Consider the following 23,110-nt stretch of genomic DNA (forward strand, 5'->3'; position numbering starts at 1 on the left):
CCTCTCTGAGTGCCGCCTCCCCGTCCCCCTGCAGCGGACTGTGGGCTGACGCCCTGGTCTGGCTGGAGCCTCTGCAGCCGCACCTGTGGGCCGGGCCTCGCCTTCCAGCACCGGGACCTGCTGTGGCCTCCCCTGCCTGGGGGCAACTGCCCATCTGACAGGCTCCGCAGCCAGCCCTGCTTCGTGCAGGCCTGGCCAGGTAACCGGCACCCAGGCCTCCTCAGGACCCCCGGGTGGGAACACCTACCATGGGCTCCCATCCAAGACCCACACCAGGGGGATGCCCTTGCTCTTCTGGGGACCCCAGGGTCCAGGCTCCTCTCTGGGACTCTAGGAGACCGGCCCCTTCTGATGTCCAAGCCTTGTGCATCCAGAAGGCTAATCGGGAAGCCTGACCCTGGCCCTTTTCCCTTTTGCTGCCTGAGTGGTTCTGGACGGGTCCCTAACCTCGAGTGTGGAACTAGAGCAGCAGAGCGGGTCCCACTTCAGAGTGAGGGTGTTAATAAGCTGTGCCCAAGACCTGTAGCCCTTCTGTCCTGTAGATGCGAGGGAGTAGTCCCCACCTTGCCTCTGCATTGCAGAGAGGGGCTTCCTGCACCACACCCGGCCTCCTAACCTGGTTTCTGTCTGCTGCCACCAGGAGGCGCCCTGCTCCAGGAGTCCCACTGTCCCAGCCCTTTCCGAGGGACCAGAGCCTTTATCCTGGGAGGCACCTAGAGCTCTTTGCTCAGGTCCACCCACCTAGGGGAGGTTTCCTGGGACAGGACAGGAAGCTCACCCGTCACCACGGGAGTCCCTGCGGTGCTGCCCTAGGCCACGTAGCTGGCCACTGGTCCAGGCTCCTCTCTGCTCTGCTGCCTTGCTCTCTCCGGCACAGTCTGCGTGTCTTTGGGCTGGTCTGGTCCACCTCCATTCTTTCTTCCCTCACAGCGGCTGGGGCGTGGGCTGTGTGGGGGGCCTGGGGGCCCTGCAGCGTCTCCTGTGACAGTGGCCATCGGAGTCGCCACAGGAGCTGTGTGGACCCCCCGCCCAAGAATGGTGGTGCTCCCTGCCCCGGGGCCTCCCATGAGGGGGCACCGTGTGCCCTGCAGCCCTGCACAGGGGGCACAGGTAAGGGAGCTGGGCTGGGCGGAGGCATCCAAGGGTGGAGCCCTGCAGGGGTGGGGCTGTTGGGGAAGGTCACCGGACCTCCTGTACCCACCCCACCTAGTGTCCATCTCCCACCAGACTGTGGGCCGGGCCGTGTGCATATTAGTGCTGAGCTGTGCCGGAAGGGGCTGGTGCCCCCGTGTCCGCCCTCCTGCTTGGATCCTGAGGCCAACAGAAGCTGCAGCGGGCACTGTCTGGAGGGTGAGGCACACCCAGCAAGCAGGAGGGCGGCGGGCAGAGCCCTCGGGGGGAGTGTGGGGTGCTCGCCGGCCCTCAGTCCCCAGCCTCCCCTCCCCACTGCCCCCTACTTGGGGCTGAGGGCCCTCCTGCCTACACCCCAGGATGCCGCTGCCCCCCTGGGCTCCTCCTCCATGATGCTCACTGCCTGCCCCTCTCTGAGTGCCCTTGCCTCGTGGGTGAAGAGCTGAAGCAGCCGGGGGTGCCCTTCCTCCTGGACAACTGCAGCCGCTGGTGAGGGTGTCTGCTCTGGTGGGGAGGACCTGGGTCAGGGGACCAGCCAGTCCTGACCTCTTCTGCCTCCCCCTCCCCCGCAGCATGTGTGAGAAGGGGGCCCTGCTGTGCGAACCAGGGGGCTGCCCCGTGCCCTGTGGCTGGTCAGCCTGGTCCTCCTGGGGTCCCTGTGACCGCTCCTGTGGCTCTGGAGTGAGGGCCAGGTTCAGGTGTGCAGGATGGAGCCATTGGCGGGGGGTGGGGAGGGGAAGGTGTGCAGGATGGAGCCATGGGGGGGAGGGGAAGGTGTGCAGGATGGAGCCATGGGGGGGAGGGGAAGGTGTGCAGGATGGAGCCATTGGTGGGCGGGGAGGGGAAGGAGTACGGGAGGAGGAAGGGACGGAGGTGGTGGAGGGAGGGTGGTTGGAGGACAGGCGAACAAGGAAGACGGCCGAAAGCAGGGAGAGGAGCGGGGATGCTCAGGCTCCCTCTCCCTCCAGATCCCCTTCCAGCCCTCCGGCTGCTTCTGGGGGCGCCCCGTGTGAAGGCGACAGTCAGGAGCTGCAGGCCTGCCACGTGGAGTGCGGGACAGGCACATTCAGGAGCCGGGATGCAGGAGCCTGCCACCCACCCCCCACCCCCATGCCCGCCTCCCTCCTCCCACATAGACAGCCCAGGTGCCATGAGCAGACTGGTCTTGGGGGAACAGGGTGTCTGAGAGCAGGGGTGAAGCGGGTCCTGTTGGCCGAGGGTGAGGCTGGGGTGGACAATCAGAACAGAGACGCCAGACGAAGGAGCCCAGACTGTTTCCCTCTTCCACTGCCTGGGGTGCCCTCAGGAGAGCAGGTGGGTGTGACGGGGGTGAGAGTAGGGGTCCCTGGGGTCGGGGCCATGCTCTTCCAGCGGGGGCGAGAAGAAGGGGGCAGTGGAGCATGGCTACTGGAGCACGGACAGGCGTCTGATTGACAGGCGTCTGTGGGGGCTTGGGTTTCCAGCATTGAAGCTGAATGAAGGACAGGTGTTTAGAAGACTCTGGAAGAGTTGAGCTGGGGGGCAATGTGAGGGTGGGTAGGGGACGTGAAGTGCCATCAGGGCCCACAGATGGGGGTCCGGCCTGAGCTGGAGCTTGGCTGAGCAGGAGGCCGTTCTTTGAGAGTGAGACCTGGGCCCGGGGGTGGGGGTCCCAGAGGGGCAGAGGCCGAGCCTGAGCCCAGAGACGCACTCCCCATCTTCACGAGTCCTTCCCTGGCCCCCATAGCTTCTGAGACCCGACCCGGCCTCCCAAGCCTCCCGGCTCTGGCAGGACCCCTGTGCGGAAGGCCTGCCCTTTTCCCCTCCAGAGGCGCCAGGCTGGACCCCCCGGGCGCCCTGGTCCTCCTGCTCCCAGAGCTGCCTTACCGTCGGAGGAGGCCCTGGTCGGCGCCGTCGTTCCCGGCTCTGCCCCGGCCCCGGGGACACCTCCTGCCCAGGAGAGCCCACCCAGGAGGAGCCCTGCAGCCCCCCTGTGTGCCCAGGTACGCCCCCCTCTGCCCCTGGAGTGGCCTGGGCACTAGGATGGAATAAGGAGCAAAGGGGAAGAATGACCCCTTGGGCGGGTTCTAAACACCTGGGGCGGGGAGGGCGCAGGGTGGGCTAGAGCAGACCTGTTGTCCGAAGCTTCTCCTCCGCCCCCAGCTAGTGATTAACAGGGTGGGCTTAGCCTGAGGGATGTTTGGGACAGCCCTGGCGGTGTGGATGTGGCTGAAACTGGTTCCGACCCCGCGCACCACACAGCCCTGGCCCGCCTGCGCCCCACCCCCTGCCCACACCTTTGCCCGCGTCCATGATGATGGACTTGGCTCTTCCTCACAGTGCCGAGTGCCCGGGGTCTGTGGGCTCCCTGGTCGGCCTGCTCGGCCCCCCCCTGTGATGGAGGCATCCAGATACGCGGGCGCAGCTGCTCTGGCGTTACTCCCGGGGACCCCGAGTGCCAGGGGCCTCACAGCCAGACCAGGGATTGCAACACGCAGCCCTGCACAGGTGCCAGTCTCCCCCCATCCCCACCCCTGCCCTTCTCCACTCGGCCATGCCCAGCCAGCCCCTGGGGATGCAGACCTCTCTTTCACCCCACCTTCCCACATCACTGCCCTCTGGCTCCAGGACAGGCCAGACCCTGAGCTAAGAGGCTGCCGAACGTCCTTGTCTCCCTTTCTGGCTCCTGTACTCTGGGCACCAGGCACGGGCCGTGGCCCGAGGCTCAGGCTCTTTGCCCCTCCCTGCCCAAGATCTCCTTCCCAGGCACGTGGCTGAGAACCACAGAACCACAGAACCACTCACTGCGGGAATTGCGGAAAGCAGAGCTGGCCCATCTTCAGAAGCCCCTGGCCCCGTCTCCCTCGCTTTCTCCTTTGAGCCGCCTCCTGGCCCAGTGACTGCTTTACTTTCAAGGATATTTGTGTTGGGGCGCCTGGGTGGTGCAGTCAGTTAAGTGTCCGACTCTTGGTTTCAGGCCCTGATCTCAGGGTTGTGGGATCGAGCCCCACGTCAGGCTCCGAGCTTTGCACGGAGTCTGCTTAAGATTCTCTCCCTCTTTCTCTGCCCCCCACCCCCTGCAAATAAAAAGAAATCTTAAAAAATAAAAGGATATTTGTGTTCAAGTTAGACAAAGCCATGAATCTTTACTGGCAACCTTCTGGGCACTGGAGCGAACCTGCAAAGGCGGGAGAGTGGGAGGGGGCTTCCTCCGGCTTCGCAGTCCTGCTCGCCAGTCACCTGCATGCAGCCTCCTCTCGCCCCTCCCTCTCCTGGCCCTTTCCTCCCGCCCATGCTGAGACCCGCTCTATCTTCCCGTCCAGCCCAGTGCCCCGGGGACATGGTGTTCCGCTCAGCAGAGCAGTGCCAGCAGGACGGGGGCCCCTGCCCTCAGCTGTGCCTGGCTCAGGACCCTGGGGTAGAGTGCACCAGCTTCTGCGCCCCTGGCTGTGCCTGCCCCGCCGGCCTCTTCCTGCACCATGCCAGCTGCTGGCCCCGCACTCGGTGCCCCTGCCAGTTGCAGGGGCAGCTCTACGCCCCGGGAGCACGGGCTCGGCTGGACTCCTGCAACAACTGGTAGGCCACCAGCCTCCGGAGAGGGTGGGGGGAGGGGCTCGGTGGCCCCAAGGGTGGACAGGCGTGGACACACACCCCAGGGGTCCATTCGCCTCCGTGGTGCCAGGCCTGGGCCCCGGGAATACCAAAGCGAGTGAGGGGCTGCGTGGTCACCGGGCTGGGCGTCCGTGGGGAGACTGAGGCTCAGAGAGGTGCGGTGATTGGTGGACGAAGTAGGGGCTGGTGAGGGTCTTCTAACCTCCCCTTCCAGCCACCGTCCGTTCCCTTTCCTGGCTGTACTTCCCTACCTGGGATCCACTTGATTTCGGCTCAAACACCTTGATGCTGATGCCGGGTCCTGCCAGCAGGGGGCGCCCTCCCCCTGGTTCTTCCCACATTTTTGTTCTCTTACCTTTCCTTGTCTCCATTCTACATGTTCCTCTTCCTTTTTCTTCCCTATCCCCTGCCCCCCAGCCCCCCTTCATGCTTCCTTTCCCCCGCCCTCTTTCTCTTTTGCTTTTTCTCTCTCAGATTCTTTTTCCGGAATTTCCACGTATTTGAGTGGGGTTGGGGGGGCTTTAAACCACTGGAGAAAAGTAAAAGGAAAGAAAAGTACACAGTTCTTCTTCCCAAGAGACGCAGGCTAGGGTCTGCTCCTTCTAAATCCCTCCTGCCCCGCCCTGAGGAGCTGTTCAAAGTCCTTTCCAAACTGTAACAAATACGAACAGAATGAAAGTATGTAAAGGTGACTTCTTGACCAGAGTGAGGAAGGAAGGACAGCACGGTGCTGGGGGCGTCAGGGAGCCCAAGAGCGGGGGGACTGGGTGGGAGGGTCCGGATGAGAACCCTCAGTCACCTCATGAAGTTCGAGGGGGACGCGGGGCGACTTGCTGTACTTTCTAGACCCTCCCTCGGGTTTCTCTCCTGTGCGGTGGATGCGGCAGTGCCGGCCGTGTGCCCCTGGGGACAGGTACCCAGAGCTCCACGGGCAGGGCCTGACTATGGCCCCGATGGGTTCTCTGCAGTACCTGTGTCTCCGGTGAGATGGTGTGCACCTCGGAGCCCTGCCCGGGTACCCCCGACGCCCAGGAATCCGCAGTGGTGTGTCCTTAGGGACCATAGAGGATGCTGGCCCCTCCAGGTCAACTCCTGGGGTGTTCATGGTGCCCCGGGGAAGCTGGGGACCAGGGACGACTTGACTTGGCTTCACACCCGCTGTGTCCCTCCCCACCCCCACCCCGCCAGTGGCCTGTGGCTGGAGCCCCTGGACCCCATGGAGTCTCTGCAGCCGCAGCTGTGACATGGGCATTCGGCGGCGCTTCCGGGCAGGCACTGCGCCCCCAGCTGCCTTCGGGGGTGCTGCGTGCCCGGGCCCCAGCATGGAGGCCGAATTCTGCAGCCTGCATCCCTGTCGGGGTGAGAGCTGGGACCGAGGCCCTCAGAATCCTCCAGAGAGCAGCCAGGAACACCCCCAGTCACTCCCCCCAGACCCCAAGAGAGGTGCAAGGGCCTACCCTAAAAGATGCCAGGAAGTGTCCCCAGAGAGCCCCGAGAGTCATTCCCTAAGAAGGGTCCTCCGTGGAGGCCAGCCCCGCTCCAGGCCGAGGAGTGAGGCCTCCTGCACTGTTGCAGGTGTGAGAAGGGGGGTGGTGCCCTAGGGTGTCTGAGTGGAGGCCGGGGGTGTGGTGGGTGTGGGAGGTAGGGCCCGCAGTGACCTGTCTGCCACCCCCGGTCCTGGTGGGAAGTGGGGCCCCTGGTCCCCGTGCTCCGTGCCCTGCGGCGGTGGCTAGCGGAACCGCACCCGAGGCGGTGGCCTCAACAGCCCTATGGAGTTCTCGGCCTGCGGGTGGCAGCCCTGTGCAGGTGAGGGCTGTGCCCACCTCTCCGCTGCGCCCCGACCCTCAATAATCATCATGCCCAACCCAGAGCCTTGTCAACCCCTCCCTGTCACCGCAGGGGCCCCTGTCCCCGAGCTGCCGTGCGGCCCTATGACCGCCCCCCCCACCCCCGCCACCGGCCACACTAGAGCTGAGGCCTCTCCTGGGTTGGGAGCCCAGGGCAGAGTTGAATGGGCCTGGGCTGGGCTGTCAATTTCTGTGTCCCCAGGGCCCGTGCCTGGCGTACGTCCCAAGGGCAAGTGGTGGCTGGACTGCGCCCAGGGCCCTGCCTCCTGTACGGAGCTCAGTGCCCCACAAGGGACAGACCAGACCTGCCACCCCGGCTGTTACTGCCCATCTGGGACGTGCCTGCTGGTGCGTGTCTTCCCTGACCTGACCTCCTTGGGAGGGGCAGAGCCAAGGGCATGGGGCTTCGGAGTTGAGGAAAAAGCACTGAACTCAGGGGTCACGGCTCAGCTCTGCCAACAGTCAGCAGGTGACCCTGCGTGAGTCATATGTGTGCTTCCATGAGCCTCTCCTTTCCCATTTGTGAAATGGTGATCAGTCTAGAAGATCTTTATGATTCATGCCTACTTGAGCGCTCTATTCACTTACGTTATCATTAGTTATTTATTGAGCACCTTGGCTGCTCAGTCTTAGGGGGGCTACGCCATGGGGAAAAAGTAGATTCTGCCCTCGAGGAGCCTCTAGTCTGGGGAGACCAGACCCAGTGCACCTAGAATGAAGATAGAACCATCCTTACACGGGAAGTGAGCTTTGCATATTGTGGAGCTCGGGATGCAGCCTGGCAGGGGCTGGGTCAGTGGCAGCGGGCTTCCCGGAGGAGGTGATCCTGATCGGACTGTCGGAGATTGCAGGGTATGGAGAGCTGAAGGCGGCGTTGCTGTTGGAAGGCAGTGAGACCCAGGCTGGGAAATGAGGTGGGGGCCGTGGAATCTGGACAGAAGCTTGTGGGTGGTGGGGAGGGCTTACAGAAGTGCCGCTCAAGCCTGGGGTGTGGGCAAGGGGCCAGACTCCCGTGGGGTCTGAGTTCAAATCAGACTCTTCTACTAGGAGCTCAGTGACGTTGGACTGTGTAGTCTTGTGCCTCAGTTTCTTCATTTGTCAAATTGGGGTGATAATGTGCCTAGTCATTGGAGTCTGTAAAAGGCTGACATGCCTCCCAGGGCCTGGCCCACACCTCAGTACACTTGGCTTTGAATCATGTGCTGCTGGATGGCAGTTGTTTTTTTTTTTTTTTTAATTTAAGACAACCAGCAACTTTTGTCCAAACTCCCTGTGTGTATAATTTCATCAGTTCACATGTTCTTGATGAAATGTGGAATTTTCTTTTAAACATCGTTGCTCTGTGAATCGCACATTGCGTGTTTTGTTAGCTGATCCCATGGACACTTGACAGTTCAGTCTCACGTCCAGCAACTGGAGATGGTCTTTTGCCCCTGTAACCGGTGGTGTACATTTCCTTGATGGTGGTGGTGGGAGCAGACGGGCTGTTTGTGGGAAGAGCATGGGTCGCGTTGGACGGGGGGAGCCTGGGAAGGGGTGCTGGGTTCTGACTGTGGGGAGCAGGCCGGGCCAGACCCACCTGGAATCCGGCAGATGACAGAGGGTTTTTGGTTCCAGAACAACGTGTGTGTACCCTCCCAGGACTGCCCCTGTGCTCATGGGGGGCGCCTTTATCCCCCGGGCAGTGTGGTGCTTCGTCTCTGTGAGAACTGGTGAGGACCCCTACCCCCCTTGGCCATGACCTGTGAGCACCTCGCTGTCCCCCCCTTAGCGCCAGGGGATGTCGGCCTCCAGGGGGCTGTGGAGCTGCCCCTTGCCCCTCAGGCACAGCTGTCCAGCTCCCTGAGGCCCTTGCCCACGCCTCCCTGCCCATCCTTTCTTTTCCCACCTGTCTTGGTCCGTTGGGTGCCACAGCAGACCCAGGGCATGTCCTCTCACACTTCAGGAGGCTAGAAATCCAAGATCAGAGGGTCAGCGGGGTGGTTCCTGCTGAGGCCTGTGGGGCAGAATCTACTCCAGGCCCTTCTCTTCTGTGGTTGCTAGTGATCCTTGGTGTTCCCTGGCTGGTGGCTGCAACCCTGCACGCCGCCTCCGTGGGCTGCCTTCTCCCTGTGGCCCCCTCTTCACTTCGTCCCCCTCTGTGCACGTCTGTGCTGAATCCAGATGTCCCCTTTGTAGAAGGACACCGGTCATGTTGGACCAGGGCCACCCTAGCACCCTCACTGTAACTCGATCACCTCTGCAAAGACTTTGTCTCCAAGGTCACATTCTAAATCCTGGGTGTTCGGGCTTCATGGAGGAATTTGCAGGAACACGCTTCAGCCTACGACAGCACCCTGACCTTCTGCTGTTTTCTTCCAGCTCCTGTGTTTCTGGGCTTATCACCCACTGCACCTCCTGGCCCTGTGAGGAGGGTGAGAAGGGGGGCCCCCACGCCCCGACGGTGCCCCCTGTGGGCTCCCTACCAGGGGAGAAAAGCTTGGGCGGAGTAGGGGGAAGGGAGGAGGGGCACTCTACCCAGGCCAGTGCCTCCAGCCTGCGCTCACTCCATCCTGACTCTGCTTTCCCTCCTGTGTACCCCAGGCCAGCCCACGTGGTCACCCTGGACCCGATGGAGCGAGTGCTTCAGCCTCCTGTGGACCTGCCCGACGCCACCGGCGCTGCTTCTGCTCTGGGCCCCCCGCCACGGACCCGTCTGTCCTGGCGCTGCCATCCTCACCAACCTTGCCTACTCCTCTTTGCCCAGGCTCCGACGCTGAGGAGGAGCCCTGCCTCCTGCCAGGGTGTGACCGTGAGTCCCCTGGTGCCCAGGATGGTGCCCTCCATGCTCTGGGGATACCCGCTGCCTTGCACCAGCTGGCCCCCAGCCCTGGCCAACGCCCCTCCCCCTGACAACTGCTTTCTTGGCTGTCATCCCAGGAGCTGGGGGCTGGGGGCCCTGGTCAAGCTGTAGCCGGAGCTGTGGGGGAGGCCTGTGGAGCCGGATGCGAGCCTGTGACCAGCCCCCACCCCAGGGCCTGGGGGATTACTGCGAGGGGCCTCGGGCCCAGGGAGAGGCCTGCCAGGCTCTGCCATGCCCAGGTACCGGCCAGGAACGGGGGACAGGGGGCAAGGAGCACTCTGGAGAGACGGGGCCGGAGTGGGCCCCCCACACAGCTCTCAGCCCTGCCCACCCCCTTCCCCAGTGACCGACTGCACCGCCATTCAGGGGGCAAAGTACAGCCCCTGTGGCCCTGCCTGTCCTCGCTCCTGTGACGACCTCGTGGTGAGTCTGGCTCCCTCAGGACGAATGCCCGCCTGACCTCTGGCCCCGAAGGTCACTTTACAGGAGGGCAGGGTACGGCTTTGGGTCATGACCTCTTCGGGCCTGGGCAGCCTTGCACCGGTGGGGAGTGATGGAGTTAGTGCCCACCAGGCTGGCTCCCCTTTGTTCCAGGGAGAGTCTCTGGAGTGAGCCTCACCGAGCAACCTTGCGTTCATAACATCAGGCCTTTCTGAATTTAAAGATTGTATTACAAAAAGAACGTAAACACCTAGGAAGGGGGAATTATCCCATTAGATCATCTTAAACACCATGAGCATTTCGGTGTGTGGACCCTGAGCCTGAGGGTACGTGTGCATGCGTGTTCGCATCGGTGTGCTGGTGGGTGAGATCACCGAACGCCTGGCCAGCACCATGGAGAGGGACAGAGGCATGAGCGCACAGGGTCCCCGACCACGACCACGACCACGACCACGGAGCTTGCAGTGTGGGGAGGAAGCTGACCCGAATCAGGGATGCCCAAGGGATGGTGCCATGAGGCCCCGCGCAGGCGTCTAAGAGGGGTCAGGGAGGTGCCGCACGCACCGGGTGAGCAGGGGGGAGGAAGGGCCGGTGCCTGGCTCCTGGCTTCCCCAGGGGACCCCAGCTCCTTCCCAAATGACCCCATGCCCCAAGCCAGCTTTCTGTTGCCCTGCTCCCTACGTTGCGGGGAGGTCTGGGAGATGCCTTGGTTCCCAGGCACTGACCAGGTCCCGCATGGAACCCGCCACAGGGTTCACATTTGGAGGACACTCCCCTCACCCCCGCAGGGCAGCCCTTCTCAGGCTCTTGTCCCCTCTCCCCACTCCTGCTCTGGGGAAGAGACGAGACAGAAACGGTGTTTGGACATAATGACTATGAACGGGAGCTCAGTGCCTCCCGCCTCTGCACCCCTCTGCCTCCTCCTTCCCTTCATGTTTCCCCGTGGCTCTGCGCGACTCCCCCAGAGCACCCCTCCCTGCCCCCTCGGTCCTGTCTTCTGCTGATCCGAGCCCTCCCTTGCTGCCCACCCCCCCAGCACTGCATGTGGCGCTGCCAGCCCGGCTGCTACTGCCCTCCTGGCCAGGTGCTGAGCGCCGACAGGGTCTTCTGCGTGCCGCCCGGCCACTGTGACTGCCTGGACCTGCTGAGCGGGGAGCGGCACCGGCCAGGGGCTCGGCTGCCCGGGCCCGACAGCTGCAACTGCTGGTGAGGCGGGCGCGTGGGCGGCTGGAGGGGCCTGGGTGAGGGCGGGCTGCACCTGAGCTCTCCTGGGTCTCAGCGGATGCAGGTTAGACTCCCACGATCCCCGAGGAGATGCGGGCAGGCACGCTCACCTGTGTCTGATCGGTGGGGAAACCGAGGCAGCCAGCTCTGTGTGTCTGCCCTCTGGGAGACATGGCAGGCTGGGTGTGTGCTCGGAGGGGAAGGAGGGGTAACAGGCACCGTGTTCCTCCTCACTGTCTGGCCCCGGTCAGCAGCAGACTACCTCTGGCCCTTCCCCAGTAGGACACACCAGCCAGCGACCAGCAGAGAGCCCACAGGACACCTGAGGGGTCCCTGAATAGGACAGAGAGCAGGGTCTGGGTGCTCTGGAGAATGGCCAGGGGGCATCTGAGACCCTGAAGGGAAAGGGGGGCATTGGGGTAAGGGGAAGGGAAGAGGCAGCTTCGGAGGGGTGCGCATGGAGGGCAGGGGAGGGCTGAGCTGCCGCTCTCCTTCCTGTGCCTGCATGCCCCGCCCAGCACCTGCTCGGAGGGGAGGCTGAACTGCACAGACCTGCCTTGCCCAGGTACGTGTGTCCCAGCTCGGGGGGAGGCAAGGAAAACTGGCCAAGGTCACCGAGGGGACTGGGCCTGGGGAAGGGACGCCTGCGCCCCGGTGCCCTTCCATCGTCCCCTGCAGTGCCGGGTGGCTGGTGTCTGTGGTCGGAGTGGACAGCGTGCTCCCAGCCTTGCAGGGGTCAGACGAGGACCCGCTCCAGGGCCTGTACCTGCCCCGCTCCTCAGCACGGGGCGACCCCGTGCCCCGGTAAAGCAGGGGAGGCAGGGGCCCGGCATCAGAAGGAGACCTGCCCCAGCCCCCCCGGCTGCCCAGGTGAGATGCCCCCACTAGTCTGCTCAAATCTCAATAGGCTGGGCACCTCCCAGGCCTCCTAGGGCAGGTGATTCTGTCTTCCTGGCACAGTGGATGGAGCCTGGAGCCCGTGGGGACTGTGGTCTCCCTGTGACCCGTGCCTGGGGCAGTCCCATCGGAGCCGGGAGTGTATCTGGCCCCCCCACCCCTGAAGGAGGCAGGCCCTGCCCTGGGGCCTACAGGCAGAGTCACCCCTGCCAAGACAATTCCACACAATGCACAGGTGAGGGCTTCTGCAGAGGTCTGGGAGGGTCCCTTAGAAGGCTAGGGAGATGCTACTTCTGACTTTTGACCCCAGTATACATATGCATGTCGCTTCCTTCGTGGGGCAGCCCTTAGATCACTCACCCTGTAATCCTGGGGCAAAGTGGAAGGCAAAGCAGGTGGAGGGCGTGGCAGGAGGGCTTGTCACCTGCATGCTGGCATCCTTCAGGCTGGGCCCCTGCTCAGCATTCACCCTCTCTGCTTCCGTCCCGCCACAGCCTGTGGGGATGGCCAGGGTCTTCTCCCCTGCGGGTGGCCCTGTCCCCGCTCCTGCTAGGACCTGTCTCCTGGGACTGTGCCAGCCAGGCCCAACGGGCTGCCAGCCTGGCTGTGGGTGCCCCCCCGGCTCGCTGTCCCAGGATGGTCTTTGTGTGCCTCCCGCCCGCTGCTGCTGCCGCTGCCACTACCAGCCTGGGGCCATGGCTCAGTGCTTCCCTTTGCCGTCTCCCAAGGACCCCCGAGCACTGCAATGCCCGCCCGCCTGGCCTCCGCCCATCTGCCCGCAGGACCCAGCCTAGAGTGGCAGGATGGAAATGGGCAACCTGTCCTCTCCGATGCTCCAGGTGTCGTCTCCCGCGGATCCCACGGCATCCCGGGCCTGCTCTGGTTGGGGCTTCCCTCTCCCAGGCCCACGATCTGGGGCGCCATGGGGTGAAGGCTGAGAGGGAGGGAGGTAGAAGGCAGTGGGGTAGGAGGAGGGATTCAGGGTGGGGGGCACCCTGAGCTATCTGGAGTCCCACCCCCACTCATGCTTTCAGGGATTCCTGAGAACCAGAGCCGGTCAGCAGGGCCTGGGCTTAGCTCCTGGGAGAGCCTGGAACCTGGAGAGGTGGTGACTGGGCCCTGTGACAACTGGTGAGCCCAGGGAAGCAGGGGGAGGGGAGTGGGCTGCAGAGCCGGGCAGTAGGGCCCGTGGGGGAGGTGGCCGGGGTCTCGTCTTCTGAAGCCCCCTTCCCTGTCCCCAGCACCTGTATGGAGGGCATCCTGAAGTGCCGAGAGGTGCCTGGCTGCCCCGGCCCTGGGATGTGGGGTTCCTGGGGTCCCTGGGAGGACTGCAGTGTCTCATGCGGAGGAGGGGAGCAGCTCCGCTCCCGGAGATGTGCCTGGCCCCCCTGCCCTGGGCCTGCCCGCCAGAGCCGCACCTGCCACACCCAGGTCTGCAGAGGTGAGCCCCAGCCCAGGTTCCGCCCTTGACGCTCTAACTTAGGTTGGATTCCTACGTTGGCCTTTGACACAGACTCAAAGGTGTCTTTGCCCTCTTCCATCCCATCCGCATGGGCTGCCCTCTCCCTGGGGCCAGTGGTGGGCAAGAGGAGGAGGAAGTAGCCAGATTCAGGGAGGGGAGACTGTGGGAGGGTGTGACATTGGCCCTGAGGGGCACAACGCAGGGAGGATATCGTGGGCACAACTGGGGAGCCATGGGAGGGCGGGCGCAGGGGCGAGTAAGCAGGTGGCGGGGTGGGCGTCGAAGGAGCCACCGCGGGCAGCACAGGCCAGAGCCGGGCCCTGATGCAAGTGTTGCCCCAGAGGCAGGCTGCCCGGCTGGACGTCTGTACCAGGAGTGCCCCCCCGGCGAGGGGTGCCCCTTCTCCTGCTCCCACGTCACTCGGCAGGTGGGCTGCTTCTCCGCTGGCTGCGGGGAGGGCTGCCACTGCCCCGTGGGCACCTTCCAGCACCGCTTGTCCTGTGTCCAGGTCAGAACCCTCTCAGCCAGGAGCCCAAGCCCTCCCTCCCCTCCCCTCCCCTGCCTTTCCTCCCTCTCACCCACAGCTGCTCAGCCCTGCAGACCCTGTCCTCTGGACAGCGCTCCGCTTCCTCACGTGACCCCAGGCAAGCGTTCGGCCTGCCAGGCTGTCTGAGGCCTTGGCTGCCCGGGGCAGTCAGGCAGAGGTGGAGCTGCCCGAGCAGGCAGCCCGGGTGATGTCACCGGTTCCCTGGAACGGGGGCCTTGCCTGGGCTCCTGCTCTTCAGCAGCGACTCCTTGGCTGCCAGCTCCCGTGGGGGGGTGCTCCCACGTGGAGCCGCCCGTGGCTGGCGTGGGGCCAGGTGCCCCCCTGCCCTCAGGGCAGTTTCCTGCCAGGCCCAGTGCTCTCCACACCATTCAGGCCACAATCGTGGGTCCTCACTGCCCCCTTTCCCTGCCACACCCCGGTGGGGGAGCATACCCTCACCTTTACTCTGCCCCAGACTCCTTGTCTCCCGCTCTGGGGTCCAGACAACAGGCAGGTGCCAACTGTGCTCTGCGGAGCTCTCCAGGTGCGTGGGGATTTTGGTCCCAGGCTTTAATCCTAAGCTCGAAGCCGGTGTCGGGTGGCTGCCCCCAGCCAGAGTTCCAGAAGGGCCTGAGCAGCCACCTGCCTGACGTAGAGCTGATGACACTGCGTGAGCTGCAAGAAAGGAAAGGGACACGCCGGGTCATGTAGACAGTTATCGGTAAAACTAGGGACCGGGTGTCTGATTCCTCGCTGAGCCTCTTTCCACCTCCGTGTTCTCTCCAAGTCCTGCCCTGGAAGGACTTCTGCTGACCCTGCCTGGGTCCTAGCTAAGTGCTGTATGCAGGAAAGCCACTGGCCATCTCGGGTCAAGTTCATAGGCCACTAGTCTCTCAAGTTCACAGCCCTGACTCAGGGAAACTGTCCCATTTGCTCCAGGGAATGCTCTTCTGGGGCCCAGAGCAGCACCCCCAGCCTCACATGCCTTCCTCCCCGCCTCCCTGGGCCGCAGTGCAGACAGCGGGCACCGGGCCTAGGCGATTGCACTTCCCCTCTGCTCCCGCCCCGCCAGGAGTGCCCCTGTGTGCTCACCGCCTCGCTGCTGTGGGAGCTGGGAGCTGCCGGCGCTGACCCTGGGGCTCGAACCCCCCATTCTGGGAGAGGGCAGTCAGCCCCTTGGGCCTGGGGATGAGTTGGGCTCAGGCCAGAGCCTTCGTACAGGCTGCAGGAACTGGTGAGGGGATGGCGAGAGTGGGGGAGATTTGCAGCCAAGGGAGGGGGAGACACCGGCTGCCCTGCCCTTGCCTGGCCTGACTACCCTTGGCTCTGTCCCTTCACCCTGTGGGGCAGATACCCTTGCCCACCCCCCTTTCTCTCAGGGTCTATCCTGCCCGCATCTCACCCCCATGCCCTTTCCCCAGCTCCTGTGTGCATGGGCAGCTGTCTTGCTCGGTGGGGGACTGCTCCAAGGCTGTTGATGGCTTCAGTCCCTGGGGGCCATGGGGCCCATGCTCCCGCTCTTGTGGTGGGCTGGGCACCCGAACCCGCACCCGCCAGCGTGTGCGGCCCTCCCCAGCTCCAGGCAGCCAGGGCTGCGGTGGGCCCCGCCAGGACCTCAAGTACTGCTCTAGCCCAGACTGCCCAGGTGAGGGAAGTGGGAAGGGCGAGTCTCGCTGCGCTTGGGGCCTGGAGGGCCCGTGGGAGACCCAGCAGGAGGGAAGGGCTGAATCAGATAGGGGTGGGTTTAGAACTGGGCCACCAGCCTCAGGTTTGGTCCTGGGGCACTGCAGACTCAGAAACATCCTGAGCAGGGCTTTTCTTTGGCACAGGGGCTGGAGGGTCCACAGTGGAGCCCGTGACAAGCCTTCCAGGTAGCCCAGACTCCGTGGGTCCCAGCCCCAGACTGGCTGTACACCTCGCACGTGGCCTCCCTTTGGGAAAACAAGCCCAGAGCCTCCTTCCTCCCCAGCCCTGCTTCCCGGGAGGCCAGGAGCCCAGGGTTGACTCAACAGGAGATGCTTCTCCCTCCTATCCTCGCAGGCAGCTGGGGCCCATGGTCCCCATGCTCTCACACCTGCACAGACCCCACTCACCCTGCTTGGCGCAGCCGTGCTTGCCTATGCCTGGCAAACTGCACCGGGGCGGGGGGGGGGGGACACGTCACAGGAGCGCCCTTGCAACCTGCCCTCCTGCACAGGTGCGCCTTCCAGTCTTGACCTCTGACCCTGACCCGTGTCTGAACCATGGCTGTCCCCTCTAAGCCCAGCATCCTCCCTCCAGCAGCTCATTCTGACCCCCAACCCATGTCCAACCTCCCAACCCCGACATCTAATACCCTTGAAGCAAATACCGAGTTCTCAGACTGATATGGAATCATGAATCCATGTGTGACTCTGGACCCGGGGTGCTCTGTGCCAGGCCGGGCAGCTGTTGGGGCCTCCAAGGCCCTGCCCACACCGGCAAACCCTCACTTGTGTGTGTACTGAACACTCACCCAAATTCCCATCCAAATCCCTGAGCATTCCGGTGAGTCTGGGACCACGCACGGCCCCCTGAGACCTCGTTGCCAAAGCCTCGAAACAGCCAGTATCAGATCCGAAACAGGACCCCAGAGGTCTGGACGAGGGCCTGGCCGGCCCGGTGGATGAGGAGCTCTGCGCTTGGGCTGAGGCGGGGGAGTCAGGGCTGGCTCCAGCTCGCTTCGTTCCGTCCTGTCCCGGCCCGCAGGGCTGCCCCTGTGCCCCAGCCCTGGCTGTGTGGCTGGGAACTGTTCCTGGACCGCCTGGGCCCCATGGGAACCTTGCTCCCGAAGCTGCGGGGTGGGCCAGCAGCGCCGTCTGCGGGCCTACCGTCCCCCAGGGCCCAGTGGGCACTGGTGCCCCGACATCCTTACCGCTTACCAGGAGAACCGCTTCTGCAACCTGCAGGCTTGCCCAGGTGAGGAGGGCTGCTAAGGACCAGCGCAGGCCCTTCCATGGCCCCAGGTGCCCCCGTGGCGCTTCCATCTTAGCGCGAGAACCCTGCCCCAAGGCTCCTGGTGCATGGGGGGGGGCCCTCTGCCTGAGCTAGATCATCCCTCATGTGGCCCTTCTCTCTGCCACGCAGTGCATGGAGGCTGGTCACGCTGGAGTCCCTGGTCCTGGTGTGACCGGAGCTGTGGGGGGGGGGGGGGCAATCCCTGAGGAGTCGCAGCTGCTCAAGCCCCCCACCCAAGAACAGGGGTGCCCCCTGTGTTGGGGAGAGGCACCACGCTCGGCTCTGCAATCCCTTGCCCTGTGGTATGGTGGTGGGGATAGCGCATCCCTGGTGGCCTTTGCCCTCTGCACAGCTCTCCCCATCCCACCCCTAATTTAACTCCCACGACACCTTGCGACGGAGACACTCAGTAGCCAGCAGAGAAAACAGGCCCGCAGGGTCGGATGGCGGGATCTGGGTACCGTGCGCGGGGACTCGCTGTGGCCAGGGCTGAGCTGCCATAATGCTTGCCCCCGCCTGCCCCCACCCTGCACCAGAACTGGTTCTCGAAGTTTTGCCCACCCTCCCATCTCCTGAAGAACCACCTAGCCCGGTCAAGATTTCCGGAGGATTTGAGGGTTACAGTCAGGAGTGCACCTGCTCCTGGGGTGTGGGTGGCCACTTGCAGACACGCCGCTCCCAGCTTCGCTTCCTCATTGGTCCTTACTGGTCCTTCCGAGCCCCCCAGTATCCCTCATATCGAACACAAAGGAGCTGTGGAGGTGAGCCTGTTCTTAGATGCACAAGTTCAGTCCAGCTCAGTGACATTTTGTGGGTGCCAGGCTAGGTGCTGAGAACCCCCAGGTAGGTAAGAGGGACTCCCTGTCACGCAGAACGTCCCGACCCCAAGGGTCTCCCCAGGACCCCACATTTCCACGGGCACCAGCAGGGGGAGAGGGCTGGGAGTATAGCTTCATGGAGGTAAGAGCAGTTCCCGGGCAGGCAGGTGGATGGTTTCTGAGCCCCGGTGCTCAGGGCCCTCTTGACTCAGGTCCTCCCTGTCTGCTCAGAGGAGGGCTGCCCGGCAGGCATGCAGATGGTCAGCTGTGCCAACCGTTGCCCCCGCCGCTGCTCAGACCTCCAGAAGGGGATCGCGTGTCAGGACGGCCAGGCCTGCCAGCCGGGTTGCCGCTGCTCCGAGGGTAGGGGCGGCCCTGGCCCCGCGGCGTGTCAGCGCGGCTCAGTGGGAAGGCTGGTGGGCCCCGGCGCAGCTCTGCAGGGCTGCCTCCCCCGCAGGCTTCCTGGAGCAGGACGGTGGCTGCGTGCCGACTGGGCACTGCGAGTGTTCAGAGTCCCAGGGCCCCAGCTGGGCCCCGGGCAGCCAGCACCAGGAGGTCTGCAGCACCTGCACCTGCCAAGCTGGGCGCCTCTCCTACACGGCTCAGCCCTGCCCACCGCCTGCCCACTGCGCCTGGAGCCGCTGGTCAGCCTGGAGTCCCTGCAGCAGCTCGTGTGGGCCCGAGGGGCAGCAGAGCCGCTTCCGGTATGGGGCTGGGCCAGGCTAGCGTCACCTCCCCCAACCCCAGTCTCCCACCGCCTGGACTCGGTCTTCCTCTCTGATACAGAGCTCCTGGATCCTGCCCCCACCCCCCACCCCCCGCCGTGGCATACCCTCTGTGCTCTGGCCCCAGCTCTCGGCCCGGGTCATCCTTGCTTTCCTTAGCCCCCCCAGTTTTGCCCGTCAGGTGTCTCACCAGGAGACAGCGGAGCGATGAAGGGCCCTGGGCTGTCTCTCACCTTCTCTGCCCCGGGCCCCACCCAGGTCCTCCACATCGGGCTCGTGGGCCCCAGAGTGTCGGGAGGAGCAGTTCCCAGAGCCAGCCCTGCCCTCAGCCCCCGTGCCCACCCCTGTGCCTGCATGGTGCCCGCCTCCACACCCTGGGGGACAGTTGGCTGCAGGGCGAGTGTCAGCAGTGGTAAGCCTGGGGCAGGGGGAGGGACGGGGTGGTACTGTGCTGTAGGAGGGCAGCGTCCCTGAGTCCGGGCTCCTGCCCTCAGCTCCTGCACCCCGGAAGACAGCGAGTGGGGTTCCATCCCAATCCCACCCTCCCTCACCCTCCTAGCCTCAGGCCAGCTTGCTTGCCCTGTCTCACATTTGCCTCCCAGCCCTATTCACCGCTGCCATCCCCCTGTGCGGCGAATGCTCGCCGCCCCCCTGCCCCCGGCCTCTCTAACCTCACCTGTGCCCTCCCACAGTACCCGGGGCCTGGACGCTCTGGTCCCCCTGGTCTGAATGCCCTGTCTCCTGTGGAGGTGGAAGCCGGGTTCACACCCGGGTCTGCATGGCCTCGGCCGCTGCCCGCAGGGGGGCCCCCTGCCTGGGCCCTGGCACCCGGACCCAGCGCTGTGGAGGGCAGTCTTGCCTGGGGCTGCTGGAGGTCTGCTCCTGGGGCCCGTGGGGGCCCTGTTCCCGCAGCTGTGGCCCAGGCCTGGCCTCCCACTCTGGGTCCTGCCCGTGCCCACGGGCTGAAGTCGACCCCGCCTGCAACGGCACCTTCCTCCACCTGGGCACCCAGGCCTGCTACCCAGGGCCCTGCCTAGGTGAGTGTGCATGGGGCAGCGAAGCCCGCTCCCCTGATTGCCTGCCTCAGGAAACTTCAGCAAGTAACATGGTTTCCCAAACCCCAGATTTGCTCCCTCAAATGTGTATCTATCTCCTTCATATTTTGCTAGTTTCTTTCCTCTTCTCACCATCTTCTCCTTTTGAGCTCTTTGGGATGCGCCCCTCGCCCCTGGGTGACAGAGAACACAGCAAATTAGGACTTGTCTGAATTTTTGGCTCCCTTTTGCCCTTTTGCTTTGCAGGGTGTTGGCTGGGGCTGGGGGAAGAGTGGAGGGGAGGGGAAGGAGGAGGGAGGCTGGAGGAGCCTGGCTGGCACCCCCCCCACCTTGGTCCCTAGAGGAGTGCCTGTGGAGCAGCTGGAGCGGCTGGACGCGATGCTCATGCCAGGTGCTGGTCCAGCAGCGCTACCGGCACCAGGGACCAGCGCCCACAGCGGGAGCGGCACGGGAGGGCTCTCCCTGCACGCGCCTGGACGGCCACTTCCGGCCCTGCCCCATCGGCAACTGCTCGGGGTGAGGCCCCAGGAGCGAGACGCCAGACAGCTGAGCCCCAGCAGGGCCTCCCAGCTCCTCTCCAAGCCGACCTCCATGCCCCCGGGCCCTCGGAGCAGGTGCCCTTGCCTGCACTGAGCCGCGCCCTCAGCAGCCCGGTCACTCCCCTGCTTCGCCCTCAGCTACTCGCACATCCCATCCCGAGGCTCTGCTCCTCTCCCCTCCCGGCTCCGCTGTCATTTCCCCGCTTTGGAGCTGCAGGCTTTGTCCACTTGTAGCAGCCCCCTGGGCACAGAAGGTCTTGCCCACCTCCTGTGGTGGCCACCCTCCTGTCCCCCATCCGCCAACCCCGGGAGCATCTGCCAGGCCCCTAGCTCCCCGAAGGCCCCATCCTCCACGCAGCTACCTGGCTCTCCGCAGCCCAACCATCATGACCCTTCCTAGAGGCACCGTTGGGGGCCGAGTGGGCACTCGATGGGGCGACACTAGCCAGTCCTTAGGGCAGCCTGGGGGCAGGTTTGCACTCTTACAGGGAGACCCCAAGGGGCCTGGAGGGGATCGTGTCCTGTGTGCTCCGGGCTTGGGCGTGGAGGGTGTCTCTGGGCGGCCCCACACCAGCCTCTGTTCCCCGCACAGAGGACAGCTGCACACCTCCCTTTGAGTTCCGGGCCTGTGCCCCACCCCGTGCCGGGCTCTGCACCACACACCTGAGCCATCGGCTCTGCCGGGACCTGCCGCCCTGCCAGCCGGGCTGCTACTGTCCAGAGGTGAGGGGTGGGGCTGGGGGAGGTGCCCCAGGAGGAGGGGGGCTCTGTCCACACTCCTACGCGGCCTCCCTTCCGTGATGCCGGGGCGATGCCCCTCTGCATGGTGCCCCTGAAGAGCCCCTCACATTCTGCCTCGTGCCCACATGCCCACCACTGGCTCACCCGCCGTGAGCAGACACAGTATGGCACCAGGGTACAGAGATGGCTGCCACACAGCCCTGTCTCCATGTCCCCTTCTGCTCAGGGGCTGCTGGAGCAGGCCGGGGGCTGCATTCCCCCAGAGCAGTGAAGCTGCCTGCACCTCACAGGAGAAGGAGCCACGGTGACCCTGGCCCCCGGGGAACGCCTGCACCTGGGCTGCAAAGAGTGGTGAGTGATGGGGTCGGGGAGGCAGCATCAGAGGGCTGGGGTCAGGGGATGGGGGGCGGGGAGGAGGCCCCACAGGGAAATCCCCCAGGCCCCGGGGCCCAGCTCCAACCTCATCCTGCTCCAAATGAGCCCAGAGCCCACGTCGCCCCTACATCAGCTCCCCCAACCACCGCTCTGGGCTGAGTCTTGCCTCGGCAAACCTACCCCGACCACCCCCTCCCACAGTGAATGCCAGCACGGAGAACTGCATTGCACCAGCCAGGGCTGTCAAGGTAACTCTGGACTTGAGAGACCAGCTGTCCCCATTTGCCCAGGACTGGGGGCGGGGGGCGGTTTCCCGAGTCTGGAACTCTTAGTGCTGGGACTCGGACAGTCCCAGACAAGCCAGGACAGTGGGTCACCCTACCCTGGCTCCCTGACACCTCCTACAGCCTTTCCCATTTCCAGCCCTTCCTGGTCATAACTGGGGCTCCTCCCTCCCCATCCACTGGGATCTGTGGTCAGGGGGAGGGTCCCTGGGAAGGTGCCCACTCGCTGCCCTTCCTAGGTCTTCTTCCTCTGAGTGGGTGGTCCGAGCGGTCACCCTGTGGGCCCTGCCTGCCCCGTGGCGTGCTGGCCCCTGCCTCCAGGACTGTGCTAGAGGAGCGCTGGTCTCAGCACCCAGCTGGCTGCTCCCCGACCTTGGCCCCCTGGCTGGCTTCGGGGCAGCACCGCCATCGCCTCTGTTTGGACCCTGAGACGGGGAGGCCGTGGGCTGGAGACCCAGACCTCTGCACCGCACCACTCAGCCAGCAGCGCCTCTGCCCGGACCCGAGGGCCTGCCGTGGTAATGAGGAGGGGCAGAGACCAACAGGGCAGCAGGGAGCCTGAAATGAGAGTGGTGGGGCACCTGGCCAGGTAGGGCTGGGCCATGCTGTTTATTTCAGTAGCCAGGGGGTTAGCAGGCCTGCTAAGCCTCCTGCTTGCCCCCAGGGCCTGCTGGATTTCACGCTGGGTGGGCCCGCAGCAGGGAGCATCCATGCAGCCACTGAAAAAAGGAGGAAGGGGGTCTGAGGGGCTCAGGGCATGTCAGAGTGTCTGCAGGGCTAGAGCCTGAGGCCTTGGGGTGGAAGCAAGAGGCAGAGGGGAGGTGGGCCCTGGGTACTGACTTCCATTTTATCTCCCCAGACTTAGGCCAGTGGAGTCCTTGGGGGCCCTGGAGCCCCTGCCAGGTGCCCTGCAGTGGGGGTTTCCGGCTACGCTGGAGAGAGGCAGCGGCACCCGCTGGAGGGGGCTGCTGGGGGCCATGGGCTCAGACTGAGAGCTGCAATGTGGGGCCCTGCCCAGGTAACCCCCATGGCAGAATCTGGGGGGGAGGGGCCAGGGACTGTAACATACAAGATAGCGCCTGAGCAGGATGTTTGTTGCCTGTGCTCCTAGAGGCATGCGGGGGAGGGGAGGGTGCTGTCCCGGGGGGCCCAAGAGTTGGCCCCCAACACAGACTCCTACCTTCTGGTCCTCAGGGGAGAGCTGCGAAGCCCGGGACACCGTGCCCACCCTTGACTGTGCCAACCGATGCCCCAGAAGCTGTGCCAACCTCTGGGACCACGTGCGGTGTCTGCAAGGGCCGTGCCGCCCAGGTGGCCAGGCCATGCCTGCAGCCCAGCCTGGGAGCTCTAGGGCCTCTGAGCAGGGCAGCTTGCTTCGCTGCCTCCTGCTTCCAGAGAGCGTGAGACCCGTGGGCGGGGGCATGCTCCTGTACTGGATCTTGGGTGACAGGGCAGCAAAGTGGATCCTTGGGTCACTTTCGGCAACTGGGTAGGGCTCCTGCATAGAGCGAGCCTTAGCCAAGATGGGCTGTGTCTGTGAAGATGCTCTCAGGCAGCCTCAAGGGTTCCTGGGGTGGGGCCCACACAGGGCGGGCTAGAGCGACCCCTTCCTGTGCTCCAGAGGTGGAAACAGTGT

At 64.6% G+C, this 23,110-nt stretch overlaps 1 protein-coding gene across 1 annotated transcript in view; it reads left to right on the top strand.

Moving 5' to 3' along the window:
* The window catches only part of SSPOP, a 52,242-nt gene that overhangs the window by 24,363 nt on the left and 4,769 nt on the right, over nucleotides 1-23,110 (top strand). Inside the window, 51 exon segments of the mRNA XM_035723222.1 lie at nucleotides 35-199; nucleotides 931-1,110; nucleotides 1,228-1,350; nucleotides 1,491-1,620; nucleotides 1,704-1,829; nucleotides 2,100-2,191; nucleotides 2,940-3,113; nucleotides 3,451-3,618; nucleotides 4,434-4,686; nucleotides 5,691-5,737; nucleotides 5,911-6,084; nucleotides 6,400-6,528; nucleotides 6,772-6,917; nucleotides 8,187-8,281; nucleotides 8,931-8,983; nucleotides 9,153-9,193; nucleotides 9,195-9,360; nucleotides 9,489-9,650; nucleotides 9,755-9,834; nucleotides 10,889-11,058; nucleotides 11,595-11,641; nucleotides 11,755-11,946; nucleotides 12,037-12,122; nucleotides 12,124-12,208; nucleotides 12,468-12,540; nucleotides 12,542-12,671; nucleotides 13,007-13,104; nucleotides 13,215-13,414; nucleotides 13,777-13,943; nucleotides 15,034-15,105; nucleotides 15,107-15,195; nucleotides 15,383-15,606; nucleotides 15,791-15,832; nucleotides 16,002-16,099; nucleotides 16,101-16,158; nucleotides 16,689-16,898; nucleotides 17,067-17,119; nucleotides 17,122-17,239; nucleotides 17,987-18,118; nucleotides 18,213-18,459; nucleotides 18,739-18,784; nucleotides 18,786-18,892; nucleotides 18,975-19,001; nucleotides 19,168-19,517; nucleotides 19,877-20,056; nucleotides 20,667-20,797; nucleotides 21,042-21,166; nucleotides 21,392-21,438; nucleotides 21,714-21,992; nucleotides 22,334-22,492; nucleotides 22,669-22,785. Coding sequence (XP_035579115.1) covers nucleotides 35-199; nucleotides 931-1,110; nucleotides 1,228-1,350; nucleotides 1,491-1,620; nucleotides 1,704-1,829; nucleotides 2,100-2,191; nucleotides 2,940-3,113; nucleotides 3,451-3,618; nucleotides 4,434-4,686; nucleotides 5,691-5,737; nucleotides 5,911-6,084; nucleotides 6,400-6,528; nucleotides 6,772-6,917; nucleotides 8,187-8,281; nucleotides 8,931-8,983; nucleotides 9,153-9,193; nucleotides 9,195-9,360; nucleotides 9,489-9,650; nucleotides 9,755-9,834; nucleotides 10,889-11,058; nucleotides 11,595-11,641; nucleotides 11,755-11,946; nucleotides 12,037-12,122; nucleotides 12,124-12,208; nucleotides 12,468-12,540; nucleotides 12,542-12,671; nucleotides 13,007-13,104; nucleotides 13,215-13,414; nucleotides 13,777-13,943; nucleotides 15,034-15,105; nucleotides 15,107-15,195; nucleotides 15,383-15,606; nucleotides 15,791-15,832; nucleotides 16,002-16,099; nucleotides 16,101-16,158; nucleotides 16,689-16,898; nucleotides 17,067-17,119; nucleotides 17,122-17,239; nucleotides 17,987-18,118; nucleotides 18,213-18,459; nucleotides 18,739-18,784; nucleotides 18,786-18,892; nucleotides 18,975-19,001; nucleotides 19,168-19,517; nucleotides 19,877-20,056; nucleotides 20,667-20,797; nucleotides 21,042-21,166; nucleotides 21,392-21,438; nucleotides 21,714-21,992; nucleotides 22,334-22,492; nucleotides 22,669-22,785 — 6,663 coding nt within the window.

Source organism: Zalophus californianus, chromosome 12 (genome assembly GCF_009762305.2).
Source record: "Zalophus californianus isolate mZalCal1 chromosome 12, mZalCal1.pri.v2, whole genome shotgun sequence".
Lineage (NCBI taxonomy): Eukaryota > Metazoa > Chordata > Mammalia > Carnivora > Otariidae > Zalophus > Zalophus californianus.